At 27.7% G+C, this 26,221-nt stretch overlaps 1 protein-coding gene across 2 annotated transcripts; it reads left to right on the forward strand.

Annotated features, from left to right (window-relative positions):
- The first annotated feature begins 1,975 nt into the window (after nt 1-1,975).
- Nucleotides 1,976-25,609, forward strand: LOC114125503 (laminin subunit beta-1). Of its 2 annotated transcripts, none has more exons than XM_027989181.2 (32): nt 1,976-2,863; nt 3,691-3,812; nt 10,589-10,710; nt 10,772-10,902; nt 10,986-11,151; nt 11,267-11,395; nt 15,298-15,456; nt 15,566-15,797; nt 15,877-16,065; nt 16,149-16,328; nt 16,779-16,995; nt 17,128-17,239; nt 17,318-17,479; nt 17,712-17,841; nt 17,930-18,057; nt 18,526-18,721; nt 18,789-18,932; nt 19,126-19,357; nt 19,423-19,586; nt 19,655-19,879; nt 19,972-20,165; nt 20,251-20,347; nt 20,430-20,621; nt 20,693-20,873; nt 20,963-21,144; nt 21,298-21,533; nt 21,607-21,789; nt 21,860-22,048; nt 22,114-22,277; nt 22,343-22,484; nt 22,586-22,919; nt 25,030-25,609. In XM_027989181.2, the coding sequence occupies exons 2-32, from the start codon at nt 3,746-3,748 to the stop codon at nt 25,167-25,169; spliced, it is 5,319 nt and encodes a 1,772-aa protein (XP_027844982.2). In that variant the 5' UTR covers nt 1,976-2,863; nt 3,691-3,745; the 3' UTR covers nt 25,170-25,609. The 2 variants fall into 2 exon arrangements, with proteins under 2 accessions (XP_027844982.2, XP_027844981.2); XM_027989180.2 differs by having other exon boundaries at nt 1,978-2,863; nt 10,983-11,151.
- Nucleotides 25,610-26,221: the final 612 nt, after the last annotated feature.

Below are 26,221 nucleotides of genomic sequence, written 5' to 3' on the forward strand. Positions count from 1 at the left end.
TTATTAGTGCATCAGGTCCAAAAACAAAATCAAAACAATCATAATTACCGATACAATTATACAAATTACATAATAATATACAGTCATAAAGGTATTGACCGTTGGGTAAACATTATGTTATATTAGTTATTTAGTTTATATTCAATTAAATTATTGCGATTTAGTTCCTTCCACGTAAAAATTTATTCCAAAAAAACGATTTTAATCTTATGTAGAAAAACTGCTAAACCAACTCCTTCATCGAGTGTTGTTAGACGTTAAATAGATAGGCTTACATTATCAACCTTATGGCTTTTATGAACGTGTAACAATTCTTAAACGATTTTTCGTGCTTAGACGATTATGAATAGGTATATTCATCTCGATGTACGCGTTCGTTTTACGAATGTTTCACGGTTGAAATTACACAGCACGTTACTGCTGAATAATACTCAACCTACATACGTAATCGTGTAACGTGTTGGGTAAATCTAAGAATCGTAAAATCCAAAAAATTCGAAACTCGTAACATGATCATAGATAAATAGATAATTTACTTTTTACTTACGTTTCGATAGTCTAATATGTACCAATTAATGTTTATACATTTAAATAAATTAAATAAATGCGATTTTCAATTAGGGACGCAGTCCATGGATGGTAGGTAAGCACACGATAATATTGTAAGTACAAATATTTTTAATTTATAAGCACATACCTATATTAAGTTATATTGATATACAGTCTATGCTATAATAAAAAAGATTTGCAGGAAATGCTGACGTCAGCTATCGTACATAGTAAATTTGAAAAATTAACTATATTGCGGTTATAACAATACAGAGTATTCAACGTCACACCTCTCATTGTATATATTTCTAATAGTGTATTATATATTATATAGGTACTATGCTGTTTGTTGTGTAAAAATAAACAAATAACTTCAATGTACCTAAATTTTAATCTAGATTAAAGAATGTACTCGTTTTTATGGTTAATTGTTTTTCAACTAATGAAGATAATTTTGTATTTAAATAGATATTTATAATAAATAATAATATGAGAGAAAAATGATTCATCGAACCTTCTCAACTAGGTCTGAGTGGTCCGACTTCATATTATATTGTCCAGATCTATAAGAACAAAATTTGAAAAATTATGGAAATTTCAAAATTGTTATGTAGTCCAATAATGACAACATTTTTATATTTATAGGCTATAACTAACATTTGACATTAAAAAAAAAAACAAGTTTGTTTATAAGTATTTCATTCATTAAAGCCAAAAAATAAAACTAAAAAATATAAAATCATAGTTTTTTATAAAGTTAAAATGTTGACAAAATTACAACAATATATTGTAGAGGACTAGAAACTTTTACGTAGGTATCTAGTACCTATATTATTGTAATTTTTTAATTTATAAAATATAATAGTGAAATATTTATGACATTTAAAATAATTTTATACTATTTTCTATTTATCCCTCGAATCTAATATTTTACCATACCACTGTAAATCGGTAATAAGTATTCAAAGTATTGACTCAAAATTTAATAATACATATTATATTGTTATAATTTATAAATACATAAATATTTATTTATTTACTACGTCTTATAATCTATATAATAAACAGACATCAATAGTATAATAAGTTCTGTAACTTTTTCGGGTAAAATTATTTCGACTTTCTGTATTATTAGTAAGTAAATAAATAGCTTTAATTATATAGAGATTTAAATTTATCATAAAATATATACGTCTTAGTAATATAGGCTGACAAACGGTCTTTGTTTTGAATCGTTTTTCGTATGCAACTATAATTAATCATTCAATTTTAATGTAATATATATCTTTCCCGCTTTTTTTATACATTTGATCACTAATAAACTTTTCGCGCCTAGTTATATTTCATACGTCGAATATAAATTTCAAAAATAAAAATTATTCGAGCAGATGAAATAAAATTCTGCAGAATTAAGTTTTATGTCTCCCGATTTGCAATGATTTGTTGTTCGTTCTAAGGTAGAATAGGTAGATGAAAATATTCTGTTCCCGTTTTTGATAGAAAATCTCAGTAAATCATTCGTACATACAGTGGTCCATTTCAAACAATATTGTAATATGATGGTTAGTAATTTTTTTGGGAACCAATTCCGTATTTCCCGCGCGTAATATATAGATACAGACTATAGGTCAGGTCGGGTCGCGGTGTCTTACTTATCGGGTCAAATAATGCGCGCAACAAAGCAGTTACTTTTTGCCGCCGTCTGCGATAAAATTTAAAAAGGAATGAAGGGTCTTAATATGTATTATGGTTCATACATACATATTTTATAAATAAGGGTATATAATACAAAATGAACGAATAACACGTGCAGATACGCCTATGTGTGTGTGTGTGTGTGTGTGCGGTAGGTAGGATTAACACGTTAATGCTGCTGTCTCAGTCGCGAGTTCATCATCCCCAAAAACATAAAAATCCGTTTACGAGCGCCGTCGCCGCGACGTCCGCAGCATCCGAGGAGAGCGAGCGATCGCGGGCACGCTCATACGCGCACGCGCGCGCGGAGGCATGCGGCGGCGGCGGCGGCGTACTCCCCCACCGGTGCCGCCGCGCCGGCGGACACAACCGGTTTTATTTTTAGCAGTCTGTCCGCCGACGCCGCCGCACCGACAGCCGCGCACTCGCAGCATCAGCACACACGGCCACCAGCGACAGAGCAGCACCGGCACCAGGACCAGCGCCAGTACACGATATTGCGCGTCGCCGCGATCTAATAAGAAAACATCGTCCGCGTAATCGGGACGCCGCGCGCGCAATCCGTCGCCGGACATGCGTTGTTGACGACAACGATCGCGAGCTTCCAGTCCACTTGCAGGTAAGTGTCGTGCCGATCCATATACGTCCTATAAATTGTCGTGTGGTCCATATTTTTTGCCGAGAGACTCACACTCGCATATTGCGTTAAACTTACTCTGCATATTCTATGATATTATACCATATATATATAATAATATCATAATAAACACCCCACCGGCTATACAAATAATATAAAATATAAAATATTTCATAAGTGCAGTAGAGTTATCGTCGAACGATACGACGTACGTGATGAGATTTAAACAGAACCGTACATATGCGTTGGGTTTTTAAAAACGATTCAAAATCGTCTAGTCCGTTTTTGGAAAGTCGATTACCTACACCGTATATACACACTACTTGCAGGGAGTTATGTCGTGATGTACAAACAGTGTACCGTGTAAGTAGGCTTACATTGTCTATATAATATCGTAGAATATGATGGTACCGCTACTCTATATTACATTATGTCTCGTCGGTAAACAATATTATAATCTTATTAAAATTTTTACGGATTTCCGTGCTCATGTGCGGACTCGGTCTTCGTTATAATACTATAATGTGTCGTACCGTCTTAGTATTGTACGAAAACGGGACCCTCGTGTGAATGAATGGCCATCGCCCGATGCACACGTGTGCCAGTCGTGCTAGACACATGTGGTGCACACATTTACATTTTTTTCGGCTTCGGTCCCTCGTCCGAACTATTTGGGTACCCATCTACGAGCGCGAGATAGACGTGTGTGCCTGTGCATGTGCATATGCAGTGTGTATATGTGTGTGCGTGTGTGTGCGCGCGCCGTGAGTATATGTATATGTGTGATCGTGTGATTGTGTGTGTTTCAGATGACTTGCCAACTGCGGTGCGTGTAAGTCATTAAAGAGAGAAAAAAAGAAAAAAATGCTGATCGACACGACGAAAACGTCGTGGACCTTCATCCCGGCTCTGCTGTTGCTCTTCTCGTCGGGTAAGACACCATAATATTATTAAAATATTTTATATCATTATTATCATCATAATCGCCCATACCTGTATAATATCGGACAGGCGTACGTTCATTCCCGTTTTTCTAAAACTTAATGCTGCTTACTCTAACACACGCGTGTATAATGTAATTATCATCATAAAACTATAAAGTGTAAAATATCGCGGTATTCGCGGAAAAACGTTGTTTGATCGTTTGCGATTATTATGAATATGTTCGTACAGAACACTTCTATAGACATAATATAATCGCATTTTTTTTAACATGAGATGTGTATTTTTTTATAAACTGCAAATTAACTTCAATCGAGTATACAAATTGTAGGTATCGTTTGAAATTCCTTTCACAGTAACTACAACGCACTTATATAGTATATAGGCGATTCGCATTAGTAGCCTGTAAACGCAGGTATATTAAATAATATAATTACGAGCGATGCTTAAAAGCTAAAAGTGTTCTAATTTTTAACTTTGATATACAAAGAAGCGTACGCAGGATTTTAGTTTGGTTAGGGTTTTACATGAGTACCTAAATAATTTAAACAATAATACACAATATTTAAATAATTTGCTTAATAGTTTTTGTATAATTAGCTGTAACAAATTATAACTAATAATAAATTAATAATTTAATTTATATCTATTAAAAATTACCCATAATTTATCGACTCTGTGTATTGAAATGGTGGTAAATAAGATTTTTTTGTAAAATGAAAAATTTCTGGGGGGGGGTCAGAACCCTAGAACCCTACCACTGCGTATGTCACTGGATATACAAATGCATAGTATAATTTATTCCGAAACAATAAAATATAACTGAATATCATGCTGAGACGCTGAAAACAAAAATCATTCAAATTGTTTCTTTCTTAGTACTTACGCGTGAATACCATTCATAAAGTTTACACATCGATTTATTTTCATTTTATTACAAAATGTCATAAATAAAATATTTTTTCTATTCAAAAAATAACATTTCATTTCATTTCATTAATAAACAATACAATATTGCACAAGATATATAAATTATTATTTCAAATAACACATAAAGTACCTATGCATGGAAATCAAACTATACTGATAAAGTATTATCTGTGTAGTGCACATTAACTTTTATATGCGAATTGGACATGTATATGTATATTAATGTTCTTAATAAGTATATTACTCGTTTGATCCATTTTTGCCGATTTTATCTATACCTACTTATATTAATAAGTAATAACTAATGTTAAGCATTTATGAATACCTATTATTTTTCTAATTCATCATAAAATATATTTACTTTTCAGCTTAGTAAAATAAAGGCAATTTATATTTTTCAAACCGTATATTGTTATTTTAAACATTAAAAATAATAACAAATTTTTCGTTAATAATTAAGTATTTTAAATACGGTTTCAATGTTTTCATATGTAATGATATATGTTTTGAGCGATTTTTATTTACTTACATTAATTTTGTGTTTATAGTAAGATATTTCTATAGAAATCATTTTAACCATACTGTATGTATATAACCACCATTCATCAGAAAACCTCGACCGGAACTTTATCTCATTATGTAATAAAACGTTATACATTAAACGGTATTATACCTCATTTATACCTTTTTTTAGACAACCATAAAAATAATATTTATACATCTATGACAGTAGAAATTACTTGAAATTTATTTTTTATTAATAACGTTATAATATTGTAAAATAAGTTATATTATCGTCGATTCAATATGCAAGTGTTTTATAAAGCCATACGTTTGGACAGTGAACTATATTACTATAATATTATCTATCATTCACACGACAAACGATATTGATAATACTTATATACTCATGTATATATATATACTATATACGTATATTCAATAGATCTATTTCCTCTTAACGAATAATGTGTGGATGTATTATCTGAATATTTATATTTTTTAATGTTATCACCAAGTTTCCGGTCGGAGTAAAACATTAACAACAATAGGTTATTACATGCTATAGACGTATTTAACACATATTAGTTTCTCATTCACTCACTCTCTTTCTCTTCCACACACACATTTTCAAAAGATTTATCTGAATAAAAATTGTTTAATGAACTACAGACGAAACCCCGGTCATCCGCTGGTGTTGATATACAGTGTTAATACTTTTAACGATATTATTTTGTGTGATTGAATTATTATTATTATATGACATATTTTTACGATCTATTAATGAGATGCTTAAGTCGAATACTTGAAATTAAAACTTAAAACGAATAATATAATATCAATTTTAAAGAAATTATAAACTATAAACATTATTAATCATTTAATTTATTTATTATTGCACTTTTCTATAAAATAAATATTACCATATTATATTATTTTTTATATTTTTACTATAGTTAACTTTTTAAATATACAGAATTTAATAATTATACACTATCAATTAATATCATTCTTATATTTGTCAATCCGATTTTCTTTTAAAACATCTTAATAAATAAAAGATTTACGTCGATTTTAATTTCTAATACTATCCTATTATAATATTATCTATCAGTTACATCTGAAATCTTTCGGAATGTCATAATATGACGATTTAATGTTATATGTCATATGATGTGTAATCTACAAATACTTTTTTTTAACTATATTATGTATAAATAGTACAAAGTTCACATCTAATTTATCGATAATTTAGTTTAGTTATTAGAGAATGGATTTTTTTAAAGTGCCTACATTACTTTTTTTACTTTCAAGAGTAAATACCTACTTAATACGTTTTTACATAAAACTTATGGAGATGATGAGTGTTCTTAATTTAATTATTCATTTCCATTATTTTAATACCAATCAATATTTGTTACGATTTTCACCATTAAAATTATAACAATATTCTAGCGTCTATAGGTATTATGAACTCAGAACTGCATTAAAACAAAAATATTTGATTAAATATAAGAAATTATTACATAAATTTGAATTACATATCATAGCTTAACATAGTAAATAAAGTTTTTGAATGATTATATAATTTTTACTGCACACTTTTTTTTTTAGAATACATTTGATCGATTCTCAAACCCAATTATATTAAAAAAAAAAATAAAAATAAAAACGAAAATAATACTTTTTTTAGGTAGATACATTTCTTTATAATTATTGATTTTAATTTTAAATCAATGTTAATTTAATAATAGTTGCGTTATTAAAAATGTAATTTCGTTATAGTAATTATTGTGTCTACTGTCTTGCGTTTATTAATTAAATACTTCGATAAATATTTTAAATATAGGTGGAGTAGGTACTCTTAAAATAAATAGGTAATATGTGGATTAAATAGGTAAATCAATCAGAAAAAAAAAACTAGGTTTAAAAAAAAATCGTTTTGAGAATAACTTGAAAGCAATAACGTAGCATAGGCGGTCGGTATATTATTTTTTTTTTTACTATTTTTGTGTTTTTTCATATTTTCATATTTCCTTATTATATTATAATATAATATTATTAAACTTTATTTTTAACATCCCTCGTAACATATTATATTGATACATACATACCATGTGTATAATTAATATTGTACGTACATCCTATGCCTATATTGAATTCGGTGATAAAGCATCACGGACTTCCGCGAATTGATTAGGTTTCGCTAGCCGACCACCCAACTACCGAACGGCATTGGACTGTGCAGCATATGCGTATGGTGCCGGCAGTTAGCCTGTACAATATTTTGATAACCTCAGACATCTTTCGATGAAACGTGTTTCAGAATATTTTTCATTGATTATTATATTATTTGTATATCCGAATTGTTCATACCTAATCTCATAATATAATTATAACCATTGATTATAAAATGTACAGTAGGTACTTATTTATTATAGTACATATTTTATGTATCAATTATGTTAAAATGTATAGATAGGTACTTAGATTAAATTAAATAAATTTAAATGAACCAGCAACTGCTGTGATAAAACGGAATGCAGGTACACACCTATTAATTATACGATGTACCTATAGTGTTTGGTATTAAAAACCAACAAGTGTATTTTTCAAAATAAATTGACATTCATTGTTCGTTGTTTTTTTATGGTTTGGTATTTTATATCCCGAGGGTGGTTTCGTATTTTGAAACTTCACTTCGATTCATCATTCAGAAAATCTTTTATGAAAAGTCAGTGTGACAGACTTTTTACGTCTATTGGTTTTGGATAGGTGCTATCCACTGAGTATAATATACTTAGTAGGTAACGTGTCATGTGTGTCATCGCACTAATACCTAAATTTAAAAAATATATTATTTTTACATTCAAAATGCAATATAAAACCGAACTTTTTTAATTATTTAAAAAAGTTTAATATTAAGGTTATAGGTATGCCCAATATTTTGAAAAGTAGTTACCCATATGAATTTAGTACGAGTAATTTTTCATGAAAATGCATAGTTGTTACAAATATGTTAAGTAGGTTATTAAGAGTTTGTTAAGTAAAATTAAATAATATTTTAAATACTTCTATTAGCAATTTCCTAACATTTTAATACTTATACAATATACATCTATACTTATTTGTTTTATAAATTTCTGTTGAACGCAATAAATTATTGTTTAAAGTTGTTATTTTTATGCTGAAATAAACAAATTAAGTAATTTCATTAAATCATAAGTTACCAATAAAGAACTTATGTCGAATGACGAATGAAAATTTTCAACAAATGATTTAACTAAAATTAAGTATAATAATAAGATTTATTTAAAAGATATTAGCTATTATTTTTAAACTAAGTAATTACATAAATTAAAATATTTTTTTTATTCTTATAAATATAATGTATGAAAATTTTCAAATGAATAAAAAAAGTATTAGAGTATTAAAACTTTTAAATAGTATATTTTACATAATAGTTATATAAAGCTATACATTTTCAAATTATATATTTTATAAACTATGATTACTTACAATTTACACTTAAAATACACATATTATATACAGATAATCAATATTAATAAAAATACTAAAAATTATAAAAATTATATTTCAGTTATAAAATATTAAAATAAATCTCATATGTGAAGTCTTTAGAATAATTTAGTTGCAATAACTTATAATAACATATTTTATTTAAAATATTTTTGTACTAATTTAACCTGCGAATTTTTCTTATTTAATTTATTGCAATAAGAATTATTTTTAAAAATTTTTATATATGACTAATTTGGGATTAAAGTTATATACAACTTTGTAATAATATTTTTCTGCTATAAATTAAATGCTTTTAGGGTTTTTGAAAATTATTTTAGATAGTAATACAAATATTATTAATATTTTCGGAGTAATAACTGTCGATCCTTATGTATATAAATACATTATCTGAATAAGTTATTTTGTATTTTATTTTCCATTTTTGTTTAAAGAAATTATATCATCTACAAATTTTAGTAGTACAGGTACAATAAGCATAAGAGATAACAAATAAATTAGTGACTATAGAAGATGTGGGGGTAAACCATCCAATGATGGCACTTCAATAGTTTTAATTTTATTGTATACATTTATTATAACTATAAAAGTATAAAATTACAAAACCATGTGTTTGAAGTTTTAACTAAATAGGTGATTTTGTAATAATGAATTATTTATAGGTACTATTTTAAACACGACAGTTCAACGCACTATACATATACATTGATTAAAATCTTCATTAAAGATGTTATAAAATATCTTTATAATCATTAGATTTACTTTTTTCAAAGTTATTATAAATTTTTGAAATTAAATATATATTCTTTGAGAATAAACCTAAAAGTTTGTAATCAATAATATTAAGTATTAATGTCATAGTTTATTTTTAAAAGTATTAAAAACAGTTTATTTTCATTCATATACCCGAATAGTGAATAATAACTGATGTCATTTAAAATAATAGATTCGACATTATTTGTTTCTAACTACGTTTTTATAAGAAAAATATAATACTAAAATATATTTGTAATTTTTAAATTAAACGATAAAAAATTGGTATACAATAATATTATAGCAAGAACAGTTGTTAGGGCGCACTCGCGGTCCTGTTTTGCTCACATTAGCTCAACATCATATATAGTCTTGTATTTATGTATTAATACTATATTGTTTATTAAATGTTATACAATGATGAAATTTCGCATTTAAACAAATATTTATATCTAATATATACTAGTCTAAATTTATATGGTTAATGGTTATACAAAGTACATATTTCATAAACGGTATTAAAGATTTTAAATATATATTACAAATTATACATAATATATATAAATGAGTAATGAGTAATCTGATATTAAAATTTCATATTATGATTCCTTAAGGCACAGATTCGACAACAAAAAAATATAAGTGTATAAATATAGAATATATTATTAATAATTTATATGGATTTAATAATTTAAAAGTTAAATGTAAATGAAAATATAATAACTAGGGCCTAGTTAGTACCTTAGGTAGGTACTAAGCATGTATAGCCTGCAATATATATTCTCGAGGTCTATTAGAAAAAACTATTGATCTACTTTTTCAAATTTTCCATGACTGAATAGTGAATATACTGTAAAATATTAACATACGTGGAAATCGAAGAAATTTATTGACATTGCGCATAAATAAAATTATAAAAAAAAGTTAGTTGGTCATGATGGCTATATGAATTTCTTTATAACTATTATAATTGTTAATAAAATTATTAAAAAAATTATTTTTATTTAGATTTTAATTTTAGTGTTAATTGATTTGTTTTAGCTTATGTTGGAGCGTATTATTCATCGTGTGATAAAAGTTCATGTTACCCGGCTACTGGAAATCTGTTAATCGGTAGAGAAAACCACTTAAAAGCATCTTCGACTTGTGGTTTGAAGCAAAGGGTTCGTAAATGTTAATTCGTATAAAAATAAAATGTTTATACTTGAATAAATGTTATTCTAGGAAAGATACTGTATTGTAAACAATCTTGAAGACCGCAAAAAATGTTTTTGGTGCGATTCAAGACAACCGTCTCAACCGAATGCAAAATATTCGCTAAGTCACAGGATCGATAATATTGTCCATTCGTCTGGGTAAAAAAAGCGCACAAATATAAAAAAAAAATAATAAATACGTTATAAAATTTTTTTTTTGCATTTTTCACGACATTTAGTAGCCCTAATGCACAATGGTGGCAATCAGAAAACGGAGTAGAAAACGTCACTATTCAATTGGACCTCGAGGCCGAATTTCACTTCACTCATTTAATCATTACATTTAAGACTTTTCGCCCAGCAGTAATGTTGGTTGAAAGGTCTTACGATTTCGGAAACACTTGGCAGGTAAGTGATAACACTCAGAAAACAATATTTAAATGTCTATTGCTTCATATAATATAGGCAGAGAACATTTTAATAACACTTGATGAATGTATTTTAATTGTTAAATATATTTTAGGTATATAGGTACTTCGCTTATGATTGTGACTCAGTTTTTCCAAATATACCAAAAGAACCACCACGTAATTTGACCGAAGTAGTTTGCGACCAGAGATATTCTTCTGTACCTCCTTCTTCAAGTGGTGAAGTACGTTGCATATTATATTTTATACATATTTTTGTTCTCTATACTAACGTTTTATTATTAAGTCTGAGCTGTTAAATATGACTGATCGAAAATATAATTACTAAATACTTAGTTATTAATTAATATTTAATTTAAATCAAACTATAAGTTAATATTTAAAAGTACCTAGACGGCTAGACAGTGGATTAGTATTACATTCGGTAGCTCTTAAACCTATATGAGATGAGCTACCACTAAACAAAGAAATTAAATCATAAAACAGTGATGTTATAGTTATAAACTATAAAATATAGTATTATAAAGATCTCTTAGTATCTACATAGATAATTATTAGATACGAATTTATTTTAATTTTTAAGATAAGTTTTAATTATATCGATAGCGTTTATTGGTTTAAAATTAGAGTAGAAGTTTTTAATTCATTTATCTTCGACTTAAGGCTTAAAAAATTAACGAGAGAAACTAATGATACATTTTAGCTGTTAATAACATATAGTTATTCATAAGTTTTTGATTTTAAATAGTGTTTAAACTAATAAAAATATTTTTGATTATTGATAAAAAAATAATAAAAGTTAAAGCTATAGTTGAGGTTTATTTGTGTTACAAAATAAAAATTAATGACAAAATTATTACAAAAAAAAATATTACCAAGATGTTTTCATTAGCATTTATTTTCACTATTAATTTTAGTGACAAGTAGTAATAATTAATCATCTCATTTATTTTGCTACATCTTATCTACAAAAAATATTCACTTTTTAAACTTGTAGACGATATAGGTATTAATGTAAAAGTTATTAGTTTTTTCTCAATCTTTAACAAAAAGTTATTAAAAATTAACAACTACAATACAATTGAATAGGAATAAAATCTTTATATATATAAAATATTATATAAACATAATATTCTTTGTGATGGGACAAGAATGTTAGTGTAGTAAACAACTTATAAAGGTATATATAAATACATTAAGTAAGAGGACGTTGTATCCGCATTTGTTGTCTCCGACTTTGACATGTAGGTACGACATAGTACATTTTTGTTCACTAGTTACAATATTGTGCTTTTAGTTTTGATATTAGAGCAAATTAACCAAATATCTAAATTTTAGCCAAGAAAATTATCTGTGTTCTCTCATTGGTTTTTTACAGTATTTTAATTTTAAGTGAGTTATAAGCATTTTCTAATATTTAATATAAGATAAACATTTTAAATACCAGCTATTTTATGCAAGTGTGTCGTCCTATTAATACTAAATTACATTTAAAGTATAATAATGCTTTTAATTAAGACCCGCCATTAGCAAATAAATCAAAATTATTTAAACCGCTACAGGAGTTTAAAAGATTCGATACATGCGGGGCTACATATAACATTTTTATACTTTGAGTTTGGTATTGAAACAAAAGAAATTACGAGTAAAATTAATTTTATTGAGCTATACTATACAAACAAAACGTTGTGGCACTTTTCATTTTATCCTATAAGATCTAGTTACTTTGTCGGGTTTTAGATAATTAATCCTAATTCGAGACCAATTTAAAAATAAAAAAAAAAGTTTTAAGCAATGTAAATTATTTAATCATTCGCAATTTATTTTTAGAAACTTTAAATTTTTATATAATTTTGTAATAATGGCATTTATGTTATATTTGCATTCAAAGTAAGATCCGATGAGGAAATAATACCTAAGTACCCATTTGTCTTTTATCGATTTCGTTTCTCGTTATCAATATTACGTATTAATTGTATATCAATGGATTACGATTACTAAGGAAGGAAATATGTTTAAATCAATTGATATTTACATATAAACCATAATGAATACTCCGTCCAATAAATCAAATTAGGTACAACTTAGATTATTCTGTAAGTACGAAGGAAACAAAACTTAAGTCATTAAAAAAATTGAAAACAGGATAAATAATAAAATATTTCTTTGTAAGTAATCAGAATAGGAACTGAAACATTATTATTTATTCTAACCATCTGTGTAGTGTGTTCAATCATATAATAATATAATATTAAATTAATATTATAATATTATTATTATTATTATAATTATATTAATTATATTATGTCATTATATAATATAGTATTTTAATCTGATGCTTTTTATTAGTTCCAAAAAAAAATGTAATTAGTTCAAAATATATCTTATTTAATGATTTATAATCAACCGAATTGAATGATCTCTTTTTATATCGGTGTGAATCTACTTATTGTATATTGATTAACTTTAGTTACATTATCGTTGTTATTATTTTATTATTTGTATAATATTAGGTATATTGGTGTTGATTGATTTATTATTATAAAATCCATGTTGTTCATCAACTATATAGTAAATTACATAAAATGTTTAAGAACTTAATTTAATTAATTTTTTGAGTTATATAGGTGAGACTTTAAGTTTGAAAAATTTCAGTTGTTTATAAATAGCCTTAAAAAGCCATAATATCTTTTAAATTTAACCGTGTATAGATAACGCTAATATCAAAATTTTGTGAACATTTTAAGTGTTTACAGCGATTTGTTTTTGAGTTACGACAATATAAAAAAATTGATTTTGCGTAAAAATTTCCTTTTTTCCGACACTTTTTTGTGGGTTTTCCCAATTTTTTTAAAAACTGTTAGAAACTTTTTACTTTTGACCTCCATAATCCACATGGAATATTCAATTTGACACCAGAAACCATCCCTGAAGTTTTAAATTGAAGCATTATTTCGACAAGTTATGATGAACACAGATACAAAAAAAAAACACACACACATTAATAACAAAACATTATCATTCCGTTCAGAATTTAAAACACTGTACTACACTATAATATTTTTTATAACTATATAATTTAGATTTTGAGATTTCCGTCTTAAACTAAATACGTGTTTATCGTACAATTGTTTGTACTTTTATTATAAAGTGATAAGATATTATAAGATATATTGTGAAACCGTGAAGGTAAAATACAATAATTAAATTAGTGATTTTAGTGATTGCATTATATACCTAAGTATAGACGTACAGTAGATAATGTATTGTTACCTATGGTACATTAGCATGCGGAATTATTTCGTTTTGGATAAGCACTAAAATAAAATTTCAAGTTAGAATTTAAAAAAAGATATTTTATTGATAAAAATTACAGTCTAAAATTTGTAACTTAATGAAAGTGTATTGATAATAAAAATAATCCGATATGCAAAGTCATAATATTGGAATTATATTTTTTTAGATACCGATTAACGTTCAGTATAACGCTTTTTTGTTTTAACCGCCTCATAAAACATTCCTATAATAACAATACGGGACAGGAAATTTAAAATACGAGCGCTTCTGTGAAGAAACGTACTAATACGAAAAAAAATTATTTTATTTCTTTTGAAAAAACCTGATAAATTTATACATGTTTGTAATTTTTATGTATAAATCGTATTGTCATTTAACGTAATATAAACGATAATTTTTTTTATTTCATCCTTTCGGCCGGACATGCACCGCTTAACTAGCTTGTCCTGACTATACGCCACTGCTGTGAGCGCTATGACAAAGCTACTTATACTTCATTTAAAATCACGATAAGAAGTGAGTTGAGAATTTGAGATAGTATTTATAATGAAAAGTAAAGTTTGATATAAATTTTTATAGTAATGATTCTATACTATCAAAATACTGGGAAATTAAAGTTACGAATACATGACACCGATTAATACTATAATTAGGAATAAAGTAGTAGTAACAGACCTATTGCTTAGACAAATTTTATGGACGTACAAAAATGCATTTTTTTATAGTGCATATAGTTTTGTACTTAATTGTACTTTTAACACGTTATCGGATTAAAATATCTCCGATGTCTCAATGGTAACACTAGTTTATTGTTTCTATTTTTACATAGGTGATTTTAAGAGTATTACCTCCCAATCTACACCACATGTATGATGATCCGTATTCACCGGAAGTACAAAATCTATTGAAAATGACAAATTTGAGAATTAATTTCACCAAACTTCATACACTCGGAGACGATTTGCTGGACAACCGAGATGAGATTTTGGTAAGTAGATAACATTTTTAGCTATATATAATAATATTTTGGGTACAACTTTAACGGATGCCGGATATTAAGATATAATATCGGTGATATTTATTATTTGCGTGTGCAGGAAAAATATTACTACGCAATCACAGAAATGGTAGTACGGGGTAGTTGTTCGTGTTACGGGCACGCGTCCAGGTGCTTGCCGCAAGACGGTACGAATAGCAAACCAGATATGGTGTACGGTCAGTGCGAGTGTACTCACAACACCAAAGGGCTTAACTGCGAGTCTTGCGAAGACTTTTTCAACGACTTCCCGTGGAAACCAGCTATTGGCCGTCAGACAAACGCGTGTAGACGTAAGCTTTTCTTTCATGTCTTGACAAAAAAAAAAATTGAATATTCAATTCTATTCTTAGCGCCATTTTTTTTTTATAGGTTGCAACTGTAACAACCATGCGACCAGTTGTCATCATGATGCCGCCGTATTTGAGTTGACTGGACGGATGAGTGGTGGCGTGTGCGACGGATGCACAGATAACACCATGGGTCGCAACTGCGAACAGTGCAAGCAGTACTTTTATCAAGACCCCACGAAACCATTCACTGACCACGATGTCTGCTTGCGTGAGTTTGATCAGTTAACTTTTAAAACAGAAAACATTTTTTAAAAATAAATCAATATGGTAACAATGCTATGTAAATTGCAGCGTGCGATTGTGATCCTGGTGGTTCCTTGGACGATGGAATATGTGATTCCAAGACTGATCTTATCAACGGATTAGAGTCTGGCCGATGTCACTGCAAACCAAATGTCGAAGGTAGACGATGTGACATGTGCAAAAATGGATTTTGGAATTTCAGCGAGTCAAACCCAGACGGATGCCAAGGTATATAATATATAAGCGTTGGAAGTTTATAATTTTTAATTTAACCTATTAATTAATATGCGTCTCCAATAAGTTCATTACTTTAATAACTATATTTTACTCTTGTACCGAAAAAATACAATAACGCCATGAATGGTATTATAGGTGCATACTGCATTGAAGTCTAATTATAGGAAAATTGGGGATGTCTATTTCAGTTTTTCTACATATACTTATGACATACGCCCTATGTCAAATTTATAAACAAACATTGTTTAATATTTAATGTTTTTATACGTTTTGCTATGACGTTTATTATTATTTACTACACTCAATAACATTATCAAAATATTTAGATTAATTTTAAATTGAACATGTAACCCCGATCTTAAAAAATTTAAGTTTATAGTAAACGGTGCTTATAAATTAGTATTAATATGTACATATAGTTAATGCATATTATTGTAATAGTGTGCACGTGCAACACTCAAGGAACCGTGGACAATCAAGGTTGCAACAAGGAGACAGGAGAATGTACGTGTAAGAGGTATGTGGCCGGCAGGGACTGCAATCAATGTATCCCTGGCTTCTGGGGTTTGTCTGATAGTCAAGATGGCTGTAAGCCATGTGACTGCGACGTTGGTGGAGCGTACGACAATATGTGTGACGTCCTCACGGGACAATGCTTGTAAGTCGTTATTTACATAATAAATCATAAAAATTAAAAAAAGAAAAATTGATTAGGTATATTAACTTTAATGGCTATTTTGTGAAAACGTAGATCGTTCATTTTTTAAATGTGTTTATGCTTGTTAATTAGGTGTCGACCACATTTATCAGGACGTACCTGCAGTGTACCAGAACAAAACTATTTTGTCGGTCCCGTTGACACTTTGGTCAGCGAAGCCGAGTTATCCAACTGCGGACAAGATGTTAGTATTTTTTTCGTGTTATTTTTTTCAACTTCTATGTATGTATTATATATGTTCATACATGGTTGACATTTTCAGAATTGTCAAGTATATATTCGAGAACCCTATAGAGATGGCCGGGAAGATACATGGACAGGTACAGGATTTATGAGAGTGTTTGATGATGCCGAATTGGTTTTTGACTTGAAGAATATACCAGCTACAACTAATTACGAAATCGTGCTCAGATATGAACCACAAGTAAGTGTTATTCTATAATTTTTATCTGATATACCTACTTAAAGACAACCGAACTTTATACTATAGGTGTATTTAGATTAAAATTATGAGCAAATGAATATGAAATTATGACGTACTTAAATTTATTTATCAATAATTATTATACATATTAAACATGAGTTATACTACATCGATTTTTGTATAAATTAAATTGTTATTTATTTTATTTTATTAAATGTTCTATAATCTACAGATTCCTTATGATTGGGACGATGTCAGAATTACATTGGAAAGATTGAAACCCATTGAACCTAATAGTACTTGTGCAGAATATGAATTGAATTACAATGCTGGAGATGTTAGAAGCGTTTTATTATCTCAAGGTAAAACAATATTTCGAAACTAACATTTGCTGTGATTCAATATCTAATAATCACTAATATGGTCTATACATTATGAACGTGTTTTCAGATTCTAGATTTGCTATCGCTTCACCACCAGTATGTTTAGAAGCAAAGAAAGAATACAAAGTGAAAATTAATTTCCAAAGATACAACAACAGAACAATTAACCCATCTGCATCAATACTGGTCGACTCGGTAAGCAAAAAAAAAAATAAATAAATAAATATATTACACATGTGTTACACATAACTTCTCCAATAGAATATTTTTCAATGAAAATATACTTAACTTTAGTTAACAGGATATTGGTATAAACTATGGCTTTAATTAATTATACATGAGTCACGTAGAACCGTTAAAATATTACAATAGCTATTAAAATAGTGTAAATTAGTAGTTTTCAAAATGCAAAAACAATAAAATTATAATTATTAAGAAATTACCGTTCTTAGGTACTATGTATATTATAGAGTTCATAATTAATTAAATAATCAATGATAGGTTTTAAAAAAAGGAGTGCATCAAGATAATAAAATGCTTTACTATAAAACCAAATGAGTTTTTGTTTCTGCTCTAAATATATATTATATACCTAGTACCTACTATATTTTCAGATGTTTTACTGGTATGGACATTTTTAAATTTAAATTTTTATTATTTTAGCTTGTCTTAATACCACATGTGGAAAGTATGCCATTCTTCCAAGGATCGCCAGCCAATGAACAACGACTTGAAGAATATAGACGTTTTAAGTGCAAAGAAGCATTTTACACAATCCGCAAAGATCATTTACTTGATTCTGATGTTTGTCAAAAATATCATTATAGTGTTGGTTTTTATTATTTGGATGGAGCATTTTGTAAGTAAAATAACTAAACAAAATTTATAAAACTATATTGTTATTTGAAATATGAAACTATATTTAGCATGTGAATGTGATCCGACCGGTTCAACTAGTGCCATTTGTGATTCATTGGGTGGAAAGTGTTCTTGCAAAACAAATGTAGTTGGAAGAAAATGTAATCGTTGTGCTCCTGGTACTTATGGATTCGGTCCAGAAGGATGCAAAGGTATTTTTTTTTCTACAAACAATTAAGTATTTAAAAATATCAATTATTTTAATTCAATATGAAATATTAATACTTTAAATATTGTTGTTGAATTTAAATTCCAGATTAAGTCTATCCAATATTTAAACAATAGTTTATAATATAGTCTTTATTTTTGCTAATTATTTTAATTGTTTATTTTTTTTATAAATAGCATGTGACTGTAACAGTGTTGGAGCTTTGGACAATTTGTGTGATGTTTCAACTGGACAATGTAAGTGTCGAACACAGACTTATGGAAGGGAGTGTGATCAATGTGAACCAGGCTCATGGAATTATCCGAACTGTCAAAGATGCATGTGTCATGGACACACTGACGGATGTGACTCTCGTACCGGAGTATGCCTTAACTGCCAAGGTTTTACTGAAGGAAATAATTGTGATAGGTGTGTATTACAAAAAAATCTGTTTAAATTATATGCTGATCATATCATTATTTAAAAATTGTCAGATGTATTGAGGGTTATTACGGCGACCCACGTTTGGGAATAGACATTCCGTGTCGAGCATGCCCGTGTCCAGGAACAGTTGAATCTGGACATTCTTATGCAAATCGATGTGCTTTAGATTCAAAAACACAAGACGTCTACTGTGAATGTCAAGCTGGCTACAAAGGTAAATATCTACTCAGTGTGTATTATATTCTAATATTTCATTATTGGACAATTTGTTGTTTTTCATAGGTTCTAGGTGTAATATGTGCGATGAAAACTACTACGGAAACCCGGAAGTTCCTGGAGGCACGTGCCGGCAGTGTTCTTGTAATAATAACGTAGACATAACCAAGACAGGTAACTGTGATCCTCACAGTGGCAAATGTTTGCAATGCTTGTTTAACACAGAAGGAGACAATTGTGAAGTTTGTAGAACTGGTTTTTATGGTGATGCTATCCATCAAACGTGTACAGGTATAGTTAATATAATTATTTAAGTTTAGTAATAATACTATTAAAAAAATGTATAATTCTGTCAATTGTGATTTGTTTTATTCAATATACAGAATGTGTGTGTGACTTTTTGGGATCACAGTCTAGAGTGTGTAATTCTACCACTGGACAATGTCCTTGTTTACCTAATGTCATTGGATTGACTTGCGACGAGTGTAAACCCAATCATTGGAAAATTGCTAGTGGAAATGGATGTGAACCGTGCAATTGTGACCCAGTCGGATCTGTTTCTGAACAATGTAACCAGGTATGAAATAATAAATTGTATAAAATTATACCTAGGTATATCTACATTTTTTATTTACGTATAAATATAAATTATTATATTTTAGTTTGACGGTCAATGCAAATGTAAACCAGGTTTTGGTGGAACTCAATGTAATCAATGTCAAACAAATTATTGGGGTGATCCAAATAAAGAATGTTATGGTAAGTATTTAACAAACATGTATTGGGTGCTATTTATATGCTAATGAAACATACATATAAAATGTTTTTATTTTTTCTTTAGCTTGTGATTGTAATCCTGAAGGATCAGCTACACAACAGTGTAATCAGACTACTGGACACTGTAATTGTATGTTAGGAATAGGTGGAGAAAAATGTGACACTTGTGCGAGAGGATATTTAGGAAAAGCTCCTAATTGCAATCCATGTGGAGAATGTTTTGAAAACTGGGATCAAACACAAAAAGAGCTTATAGGTAAAATATATCTCATGAAGTAAAAAGCTTAAAGATGTACGATTCACTTATTGACTTATTTATCAAATTAGAACAAACGGAGAACGTATTTAAATCAGCATCTGAAATAAAAGCTACCGGAACTACGGGCGCTTATAACAACCAATTTGAAAATATGGAAAAAAAAATATCCGAGATAAGAAATATATTGCAAACAACTACAAAAAGTTCAACAGATCTTCAAACATTAAATAATGTTATTGATCAACTCAGGTATTTTATCATACACCAAACTCTATATACTTAATATACACTTATATACAGTTTATATTTATAATTGCTTGCTTTATTACTGAATACAGGATTAATCTCACTACTATGGATCAATTGAATGTAGTTACAAAAACTATTGATAATACTATGCAAAGAGTTATTTTAGCTAATTTAACATTAGGAAACCTTAATGCAAAAGCAATCAACTTAAAAGAAACTGCACAAAGTTTAAAAAATAATTCAACACAACTTCAAGAACGAAATGTTGAAGGTAAACAAGAACATAATTAAGAGTTAATATTGTTTGAAGTTATAAACACGAGTATAAGCTATGTAAAATATATTGTGTTGATATTTATGTTAATAAACAAATTATACTCTGATTAAGCACTATGATATTAAATTTAAAATAAATATTTTTAAGGTGCTTTAAATTTAACCAAAGAAGCATATGACAAAGCAAAAACATTAAAAATGGAAGAGAATGCACAAGATAGATTACTATCTGATGCTGAACACCAATGCAAAAGAACTGAATTGTTCTTTGGACGAAATGTAAATTCTTTTAATCAAGGTATTAAAGATAATGAAGTTACATTGGAAAAATTAAACGAGGAAATGAATAAATTGTATCAAGAAATCCCTAAATTAAATCAACAAGTAAGATCCAAAATTTGAATAATTTAAAATCTACATTAATATAATTATATTAATAATATATTACTTTTTATAGATTTGTGATAAAGGTGGTGAAACTTGTGATAAGCTTTGTGGTGGAGCGGGTTGTGGTTTTTGTGGTGGTTTATCATGTGAAGAAGGTGCTACTACTAAAGCAGAACGTGCCTATAGCTTTGCTAAAGAAGCTCAAAAGCACATACGTGATAAAGAAGCAAAAGGCGAAGAGTTGTTTAGAGGTGTAAGTAGATAAAATGTTATTATTAATTAGTAATTAGATTTGTACATTTAAACATTTTTTTTGTATATAGTTATCTCAAGCTAATCAAGAATTAAATTTGGCGTTGGCTAATACTAAAGACATCTCAGAAGAGTCACAGAGAGCCAAAATACAATCTCAAAGCATCCTAAATGAAAGTTATAGTTTGATTGAAAGGCATGAAAAATTTTTGAACCCTTCAGGAGTTCAATCTACTGATGTCGCAATGAAAGTTGAAGAAGTAATAAATCATATTTAATTATAATGACTGAGTATTTGAAATATGATTTGTAAATTTGTTTATAGGTTCTGAAATTAAATATTAACTTACAACCCGAACAATTACGTCAACTTTCAGAAGACATAAATAAAACGTTATCTCAACCAAAAAATATTGATACAATTATCAATGAAACTGCTGGTGATTTGTCACTAGCTAAAATGTTAAATGAAGATGCCGAAAAGAAACAGTAATTTACAAATATAAAGATAATCATTTTTCATTTTAATACATGTTAATATTATGTTAATTTAGGATGGCTGCCAAAAATATACTTCAGGTTGCTGAACGTGTTGAAACAGCTTTAGACGAAGCAGAAAGTATACAAAAGAAGATCGATGAGGGTATATTAATAACAAACCAAAATATTGTGGATGCAAATAATAGTATAACAAATGTTAGTAACTTATATCCATAAATAAAATATGTAAACGTCATCATTGGTATTCAATACATTTTGTCTTGTGATATTTATACAACTTTTTTTATATTATTTAGATTAAAACAGAAACGGGAGTTACTCAAGATAATGTTCAGAAAGTCTTAGATGACATCAATGTTATAGAAAATAAATTGAAAACGCTACAGACCGGGTTCTTAAAAAATGTTAGAGACGCTAATGAAGTCAAGTCAGAAGCGGGCACTTTGATACAAGAAGTAGAAGATACTGAAAAGAAAGCATCACAACTATTATCTTTATATAATGATGCTAGTAACAAGTTAGACAACCGTGCACAAATTGCAAAAACCACAAAAAATAATTCACAACAGTTATTAGAAAAAGCTAGTCAACTGTCAGCCAATACTACTTTGAAATTGAGAGAACTAGGAGGTAAGAAAATCAAATTTTTAATAAACTAACAAAAAAAGTTTTATATAGTTGTTAGCATACAAAATAATGTTCATTACGGTTGAATTAAAAATAATAACTATAATTAAGTTTTAACTAAGTTAAGTATTCAAATATACCTAATTTTGTCAAGAGGAAGCCATGCACACCCGCGTTTGTCGCCTCTGTTGTATACACGCGTAACATTGTTAAAAATTGTTTTGCTCGAGATGGGATTATTCTTTCGATACTTATATAAAAATTACCAAAATTATAAATCGCAATGGAGAGAACTTTATTCGTATCGTAATGTTTTGATTTTGTTGATACATGAATACAATTAAAGTTATCTGTTTGAGAACTTTAGGTTTTTTTTCATTTAATTAGGTATTAAAAAATATTGGTTACTGCTATAAAAAAAAAAATAAAACGTTACAGCACAAATAAAATTCTTGCCAGTGCGATTTATAATAAATTTCGGTAATTTTGATAAAAATATCGATGGAGTAAGGTTATCACGCGAAAAACAGTTTTTAATCATGTTACGCGTGTATAAGACAGGACAACACAATATGTAAGTATGACGTACACAACTCATAATATGTTCCATGCTACCTATTTAAACCAGGGATTGAAAACGTTATATTTGACAAAAAAAAAATTGAAATTTTTAAACGTAATTTTAACGGAAAACGATAACCATAAATAATTAAATAACACAGAACAAAAAGTTACGTTTAACAAAATATATAATTTATCATTAAACAAAACATAACGCAAAACATTATTTATTTATAGTATAGGTACCATTAAAAAAAAAATAATTTATTTAAATATTATTAAATTTTTTTTAAAATTTAATATGTAGGTATTAATAGAGTAATAAATTGTATTGTCAATAGCTAATAGTGATGCCCTATTGCTCTGTTACTTTGAAACAGGTACGTAAATGCGTTTAAAATTTAAATTCTGAAAAAAAAACGCAAAAGTTGTAAAACGTTTTAAATCTGAATAATGATAAACTCAAAAATTGTGTAACGTTTTTATCAAAAATAACGTTAAACGAATTTTTTTTTCAAATTCAAGCCCTGATTTAAACAAATAAGTAATAAATAGGTATTATTATTTTGATAATTAAATGAATAAACAAAAAAAAAAACAGTTAAGAAAGTAAAACAATTTTCTAACTTACACACACAGAGTAAAGAAAATTTTTCCTTATTTCATTTACTGTGATTACATTGTTGTGGTATTACAAGTTATAACCTATTATTTATTTATTAACCAATATCCAGTTGAGTAATATTGGCTGTATTTCAATAAATAATTTAAAATAATATAATAAAGAGAAATGTTTAAAACTATTGTAATAATATACACTGACTTAAAATATATTATAACAATAACAGAAAACGTACAAAATAATAGGTTTTTCGGACTTTCAGTATTGTTGGCCATGAATTAGCTTATATAAGGTGGCCAACTTATTTACCAGCTACTTTATGCTGATCGACAATTTGATTTTGGCCATAATTATAGGGACAATAGGTAAACGTAGCAACTAACAATAGAGTAAATGAACTGTCAAGGAACTGAATGTAAAACAGGCGTAGTCGTATAATGATTCAATGGTCGGTTGATATTGAATAAATAACTTCTAAAGAACAGGAAGCTCTTGTATGCATTCAAGAATTGAGATAATTATTAATTATAATTTTGTAAAATCATTTAAAAGCCTATTTATAGCTTATTTTGCTAACTCAGTAATATTTTTAAACATACTATACAGGCACGTTTGTGGAACACGAGTAATGTGTAGATATAATTAAATATATATTATATTTTGTTTACTTAGATTTATAGATTTTAGTAGGTATAAAAAATAAGACTGTTGTATGATACAATAAACATTTTTGATTAATTTTGATATTTATTTCAAATGCTCTTTTTACTACCTATATACATTTTACGAAATCACATAAAACGATAAAACCTCAAAACTCAATAATATTTAAAATTTCATAAAAATTATATATATCCATCAATAGTACCCACCTATAACTAATAATTTATATTATAGAAGATTAAAAATTATTTTTGTATTTATTTTTAGATGCCGAACAAATAATTATCAGTCAAGAAGAATCAATTTCAAAGCTTTCTAAGGATGTAGATGAATTATATAGTATGATGTCAGATAATTTAAATAAAATCAGTTCACAAGCCGATCATTATCGGACATGCAATAATTAATAAAAATTATTTCAGTAATACTTTATTTCAATTGTTGAGTCGTTAAGTGTCATATATTTATTTTAATAGTTTTCATTTTTTAAATCATGTTTATTTATTTGACTTATTTATGTTCTTTGCACGCTGTATTATATATTTTAATATTATAATATTTATAAAATAATTGTGTTCATTACATTTAAAATAAATATAGACTACTTAGTTTCTGACTGAGAAAATAATATTTTATACATGAGAAAAAAATGTTTAATGTTTACTATAACTGAGTATGATGTAAATGTTTGATTATATCTAATTTTAAAATTGTAATTATAATTGTTTATAATTATTATTATATTAACATAAATACATTTTATGAGTTTAATCTTAATAAGAAATTATGTAATCAACACAATATTTTTTTCTGAATTTATCACTAATAATAATTATAAGTTATTATCTATATTGTATATTAATTACCTATATCTATGATAATCCAACGATTTAAATAATAAATTTTAGTTTTCTATGTAAAAATCCAAGTACATACACTAGTACACCATTTTAAACTTTAGTTTGTGTATAATACATTAATTCTTACCTATCTAATTGGCTTATTATTACACGATACAATATAATAATAATATGTAACCTTTAAATCGTTTTGTTACGCTATACTCAGCAGTACTTGACATTTGTACCTACTCCGGACGCTGGTACTTGGTACGGGCTAAAAGTAACAGGAAGAAAACACCGAAAAAGACAAAATTATATTTAAAATTCCACTTGGGTAGGTTTGTATATGCGACGTGAATATTTACGATCAGTTTCACGTTTCTAGGATGGATTATACAGTTGAAAATCATTAAATTAAATAATAATAAGTAATAACTAATTAATTTTTATTTTATTAAATTAATACTGTTGGTAGGTAATTAGCAATAACAATATTCGCATACTACTGTTTTGACATTTGACTAATTCTATAGTAATGCCTATACGGGTTATTAGAACACATTTTTTTTTTTATTATCGATTGACATTTTAAAGTGTATTGATGTCGGTGAAATTAG

This window comes from Aphis gossypii, chromosome X (assembly GCF_020184175.1).
Source record: "Aphis gossypii isolate Hap1 chromosome X, ASM2018417v2, whole genome shotgun sequence".
In the NCBI taxonomy this organism is placed as follows: Eukaryota; Metazoa; Arthropoda; class Insecta; order Hemiptera; family Aphididae; genus Aphis; species Aphis gossypii.